We start from the raw sequence: 6,870 nt of genomic DNA on the forward strand, positions 1-6,870 counted from the left end.
CTTTTGGTGCACATAAACAAGTGTGATATTCTTTAAGTTACTAACTTTGAAAATGTTACCTGGAGTTACTTTTGGAGAAGCTTGGATATGAGCTACATACTTTGATTAAAAAAGAAAAGGACAAAACTTAAATTGTTTTGGGAGTTTTTTCAATTACGTTTCATTTTTGTGGAGGGGTTGTTTAATGGAAAAACACCATTAGGAAAATTAACATTTTTCAAAACTGACTTAGTAATATTTGTTAAAAATTTGATATAAATGAACCTTATGTTTCCTTCAATTTTTAAACTTCCTACAGAGCCAAGAAGCATTCGCTTCATTTTGATTAAATAAGAAGTTTTGTGTTTTTTCCACTCAACGTTTAAATAAGCCCATTTCCCAACATAATCAGGAGACAAATCATAGCCCACATTCTTATCTACTTGCACAATCTGACAGTGAGATGCTGTGAAAAGCTCCAGCGTCTGCAGACAAACACAAAAACACACACCTGGGGTTCACTTGGCTCAGAGGGATGATCAGTCTCTCTGCAATGTCCTCAACCGTCTCGTTGCCTTCAGAGATGATGCCCACACCTTTAGCGATGGCCTTGGCTGTGATTGGGTGGTCCCCGGTTACCATAATCACCTGACCACAGACAGAAGGTCTCATATATCACAAAGCTTCATCACATTAACGGCCCATTTATCATCATCTGGATCTCTTGTGCCGCAGCGTGCCGGTGCTAAAGCAGGATGTGTGAGTCATGAGAAGGTGTTTTGTGGTTACTCTGGAAAACTATTGTGATAGTTTGATGAATAAATCTAAAAATATGCTGCAAAGAAAAACGTGGGCAGACCTGTTTCCCTCAGGCAGAACATTGAAATCATTAGAAAATCGGTCCGATTGTTAAGGGCTCATTAGTCTCCATCTAAGGTTTAGGTTGTACCCTATAGAGGGTAATTATCCCGTCAGATGATAACCATTAAACATCACAGGAAAAAGAGGGACTTGATTAAATGAGGGACTATTTACTATTTCTTTTTTAATGATGGAGTACAAGTATAAAAAATATAGAGAGGCTTAAGGTAAAAAAAACAAAGATTTATTTTAATTTTAGGAATTTTAAAAAGCTGTTACCAAATGAAAAAAGGGAGGAAGTCGAGTTTTATGACAGTTCCAATTTCCGTTTGGTCCAGTTTATTTCATTTCAATAATTAATTTAGTTTGTTGATGTTCAGAAAGATAAATTTAGTAAAAACTCTTTGCTACAAGAGTAATGCTTTAACATGAGTTTTTCTTCTGGACTCTGAGCCATGACAGAACTGAATCCTTAAAGTCATGTGTGTCACACGTTTTCCTCTCTAAGAGATTAAACTGTAATGTTTTTCAAAGGTCAGTCGCAGAGAAATTCAATGAAAGAGAAAATGAGTGATCGTTGAAGCTGAAGCTGCTCTCTGTAACACAATCAAGTAAATATGTCCCCCAAAATGATGCTCATGACATAAAATTTACATTTCAGTTCATGTATTTTCAAAAATATAAGCCGCACATAAAAAAGTGGCTTATAGTTAAAAAAAACAAAAAAACAACAGTAGGCCTTACAATCTCAAGCACCTTCAATTAATTCTGGTTGTGTTTACTGATGTCAAAGTGAATTTGAGAAGTCAAAATATCAGTCTACTTTATTAAGACTTGCAAACAAGGTTGTGTGTTATCAGAAATATTCTACCGTGACTAATGAGTAGTGTTGTCTATTTTTTTTACATGTTACAAGCAAGGTTGTGTGTTATTTTAAATACGCTAAGGTGGCTAACATTTAGCTGTGTTGCACTGTCTTTTTTTTTTTTACATCTTACTAACAAAGTTGGGAGTTAGCATAGTAGTCACATTTGTTTTAGCTAAGGTTGGGAGTTAGCATAGCCACAATGACAAAAAAAAAATCAGATCAGTCTGTTTTTTTATGAATTGCTTTTATGCGTTTTTTTTTTTTTGTTTGTTTGTTTTTACTTGTTACTAACAAGGTTGGGAGTTATCATAGTCACAGTAACAGTTGTTTTAGCAGGATCAGTCTGTTATTTGATGTGTAGTAAAGAAGGTTTGGTGTTAATTTAAATATGCTAATGTGGCTAACGTGTAGTGGTGTTGGACTGTTTTTTTACATGTTACTAACTGGGTCGGGAGTTAGTGTAGTCACCATAATGTAAGCTTTTGTGGTATTAGTCTACTTTTATACGTTGCAAATAAGGTTGGGTGTTATTGTGAATGTGCTAACATGGCTAACGTGGAACAAACAAGTTCTACTATGACTTTGATTGCAGCTAATAAAGTCTAGCTTACTGAGGGTTTCATCTCTGACTCTTTTGTCTCACTTAATGCATTTTATAGTTTGGTGCATCTTATATATATGACACAAGTTCTTAAAATAGAACTGTGAGCCTTATAAGCCAGTGTGCTCCACAGTGTGGTAATACAGTACTTTCCACATCCATCCATCCATCCATCTGTCCATCTTCTGTACGTGCTGATTTTCTTTCTGGATCACAGGGTGGCTGGAGCCTATCCCAAGTACTGTTTGGTGAAGGCAGAGCACACCTTGGAAAGGTCACAAAGCTGTTGCGGGACCACACACTCACATATGGATAATTTAGGGGTATCAATGATCCTATAAAGCCCATTTTTAGACTGTGGGAGAAAACCCACTGAAAATCCACGTCTGCAGGAGGAAAACATACAAACTGCACACAGAAAGGTCCCAGACAGGGTGTGAACTGGGGCCTTCTCGCTGTGAGGCAAAAAAACCTAATTACTACACCATCGTGCAACCTTCCTTTCTACACACACTTAAGAGAAAAATAGTCATTGGAAATATGTCAGTTAACTCCAATGCTAATCGTTTCACCACAGAACAAAATTCTTGCAAATAGTTAGAAATTCAAAACTTGGCTTTTTTTTATAATCTGCTTGTTGACGGATTGTTGAACCACAAATAAACCTGAAGTTTCCCACAGGCTGTGAAAGTGACACAAACTTTACCTGTAATTACAAATATATTTGACAGACATCACAGGCAAAAACAGAAGCGCCTCAAACCAAACTTCACAACTGAATTTTTAAAAATTGTTTCGTTTCAGTCAAGAAGGAGAGAAAAGCTCAGATTTAACAGTCAAAACCAATTTTAAAAAGTAATAAAAACGAAAAAGTTTTCAGTGGATCTGGCTTACATTATTTGGTCTAAAATAAACCATTTTCCTCATTTAGGCAAAACAAACATCTTCACTTTTCTTCTGCCTCCAGTTGTGTTTTTTAAGCCTGTTAAAGTGCATCTTTTAAAGCATAGCATAATAAAGTCTTTACAGGAAGTGAAATGTGTGAAATCCCTCTTCCATCTTTGTAGCCATCACCTTGAAATAGAAAGCCTCTTTTGGCTCATTGTTCATTTTTTTTCTTTTTGTCTGCATGAAGTTGCTTAACCTTCCTACTGCCGCTGATTACTTTCCTGACAAAGGCTTTGCTCTGTGCATATTTGCAGTTGATTAACATCCCTGGTATATTTGTAATTAATCTACTGAGTCTACATTTAACTAGATGGAGCTTTTTACAAATTGCTATCACATTACATTGCCTGCTTCCTGTTTAGCTTGGACTGGCAATTTTTATTATTATTATTATTTTTTAATCAAACACATTTTCTTGTAGTTTTATTTTAAGAAAAATATTTTTTCCTGGATGTAGCAAAACAATTTGAGTTCATCTGCTTAAAAAAAAAAGCCGAAACATTTTAATTACAGACGTTTCTTTCAGCCAGCCTTCTTTTCATATCATTTCTATCCACTGGGCATCATCGATCATGGCCCTGGGGGCGATCAGTTTTCATTTGGACGTCATGCTGCGATGTAAAAAGACATTTGACAGGAAAATCCCCTTTTCTGAATTGCTTTATGGACAAGGCCCCAGGAAAGGGCTTCTCAGGAACAACAATGACTGTTGAGGCTGTGGAACAAATTACCTTGATGCCAGCCGAGCGGCATTTACCCACAGCATCAGGCACAGCGGCACGCGGCGGATCAATCATGGAGATGAGGCCCAGAAAGCAGAGCTGCTCAGTGGGGAAGTTCGTGTCATCGCAGTCGAACTCAAATCCTCGAGGAAACTGAAAGGAAGGGAGATTCAAGTGGCAGAATCCTGGAAGGGAAGAGAAGGATCAGTGAGGCGAGTGTCTACCATGGACAAAGACAACAACTGGTTTAAGTCTTCTTCTGCACAACTCCTGCTATCTTCAAAAAATATTCTGTATTTAGTGAATTGTAGGATTATAAGGTGCAATGTGAAAGACTGATCCATTATCAATATAAGGCTCACCTACAATAAGGCGTATTAAGAGAGACAAAAGAGTCAGAGAAGTTCATCAGTCAGACTACACTGACTGCATTCACAGTAATTCTAGAACTTATTTGTAACACGCTACGCATTAGACACATTAGCCTTAGCCGGGTTATCCTGCATTCAAACCAAGCACTACTTCCGTGTCAAGTCTGCCTCTTTCAAAGTGCAGCGAATTTGTTGCTCAACTTCTTTTCAAAAATGTGATCATAAGCTTGACGCCCCAGACGCGTGTGGGAGGAGCTACTGCAAAAAGGTTTTTAGCCTGATCGCTAGGTGGAGCGGTGTCTGTGTATATCTCATAAAATAAAGTTAGAGGATTATGAAAATAACAAAACAATATAAAGTTCAGGGCAAAAACAATTAAACTGATACTCCATGTTTGACTAGGACCCCAACCACTAATCAAGTCACTGAATTTGTCACATGCCCAAAACTGACTCCTTGATTGGTTGACCTGACAAAGTTCAGATTTTTGAACTCTGGAAGCTGCCGGACTCAACACTCAAATTGTGCCGCAGGACCTCTGATCACGTCTATAGCTGCTTTAGCCACATTAGCCACTTTAGCTACATTAGCCACATAGTCACATCGGCTACATTAGCTATATATGCCACTTTACCTACATTAGCCACATTAGCCACAATAGGTACATTAGCCATGTTAGCCACATTAGCCACTTTGGCCACATTAGCTACATTAGCCACTTTAGCTACATTAGCCACTTTAGCCACATTAGCCACTTTAGCCACGTTAGCCACATTAGCCACATAGTCACATTGGCCACATTAGGTACATTAGCCATGTTGGCCACATTAGCCACTTTGGCCACATTAGCTACATTAGCCACTTTAGCTACATTAGCCACTTTAGCCACGTTAGCCACATTAGCCACATAGTCACATTGGCCACATTGGCCACATTAGGTACATTAGCCATGTTGGCCACATTAGCCACTTTGGCCACATTAACTACATTAGCCACTTTAGCTACTTTAGCCACTTTAGCCACATTAGCCACATTGTCACATTGGCCACATTGGCCACATTAGGTACATTAGCCATGTTGGCCACATTAGCCACTTTGGCCACTTTAGCTACATTAGCCACTTTAGCCACGTTAGCCACATTAGCCACATAGTCACATTGGCCACATTGACTACATTAAGTACGTTAGCCATGTTAGCCACATTAGGTAAATTAGCCATGTTGGCCACTTTAGCCATGTTAGGCAAATTAACCACTTTAGCTACATGAGCCACTTTAGCCACATTAGCCACTTTAGCTACATTAGCTACTTTAGCCACATTAGCCACATTAGCCAATATAGCTACATTAGTCACGTTAGCCATGCTAGCCACACTAGCTACATTAGCCACATCAGCCTCATTAGCCACTTTTGCCATGATAGCCTCTTTAGCTACATTAGCCACTTTAGTCATGTTAAGCGTGTTAGCGTATTTACAATAACACCTATCCTTGTTTGCATCCTGTATAAAAAAATGACTAATATACCACTAAAACAAACATCTATTTGACTGCGCTAACGTCCAGCCTCATTTGTAAGATTAAAAAGTAGACTGTTTTTGCAAAAATAAACATTACAGCAGCTGCGTTTACATGTGGAAAGCATCCTTGATCAGATCAAAGATCAGATTAGAATAAAACTGTGTGCATGGGCCTGAAAAACTTTATCTGATTGTAACAAATGTTTACATACGCCACACTTTTGATTGGAATAAATCATCCTGACATGCGCAGAACTGTCTAAAATGCTGGAAATAGTTGTAGAAGAAGAAATAGCGAGTTCCTTAGTAAACATACAAAGACGCTGCATGGAGCGAGATGATCCTCTGAGCGTGCTTTCATTACTGTTAATAATATTTTTAAGTGACTGTTCGCTTGTAATTTTCTTAATCCGTGCAGCAATGTGCAACTTGGCTGCACATAAATATGTGGGAATAACATAACATAACAACATAACATCAGCCTTTATTTTGTCTGGATGTGATTAGAAACATGAATTCATGTGATTTTTTGCACGGTTTCTGAGGACTGTTCAGAGTGCGGAGCGGAAAAGCCGCCACCGCTGGCTCACACGGTCCTAAAGCCACTCAGAGATACCGTTCTACCGTTCTCCCGGGAGACATGGTTTTCCCGAGTCCTGCAGGTCTCTTATGCAGAGCAGCCGGATGGAGTGCGGTCCAAAGCCCACACCATAACAGAGCACCCCCCGCTCACAGACATGAAAGCTACGAGTCTGGCTGCTCTGCTCAGAGAAACAGTTCGCTTGCAGAGAGCTGCTGATCCGAGATCCGACATCAGAGATATCTCTGGAGCGCCATACCCTCTATGGATGGCGTCAAGTTCAGTGCAGTAATGACACACAATCAGAATGTGTGTTTGCATGCACCACGATTGGATCAGCAATCAGTATATCTCACCTGTCTCGATTGGAAGAAAATTTGGATCCAAATAAGTCTGACTGGACCAGAGTATTCCAAATAGG

At 39.0% G+C, this 6,870-nt stretch overlaps 1 protein-coding gene across 1 annotated transcript in view; it reads right to left on the reverse strand.

Moving 5' to 3' along the window:
- The window catches only part of atp1a2a (ATPase Na+/K+ transporting subunit alpha 2a), a 68,392-nt gene that overhangs the window by 25,306 nt on the left and 36,216 nt on the right, over positions 1-6,870 (reverse strand). Inside the window, exons 14-15 of the mRNA XM_024280357.2 lie at positions 3,989-4,164; positions 491-627 (exon numbers count right to left, since the gene is read on the reverse strand). Coding sequence (XP_024136125.1) covers positions 491-627; positions 3,989-4,164 — 313 coding nt within the window. The remainder of the gene's footprint in view (positions 1-490; positions 628-3,988; positions 4,165-6,870) is intronic.

The sequence above is a fragment of the Oryzias melastigma genome, linkage group LG17 (genome assembly GCF_002922805.2).
Source record: "Oryzias melastigma strain HK-1 linkage group LG17, ASM292280v2, whole genome shotgun sequence".
In the NCBI taxonomy this organism is placed as follows: Eukaryota; Metazoa; Chordata; class Actinopteri; order Beloniformes; family Adrianichthyidae; genus Oryzias; species Oryzias melastigma.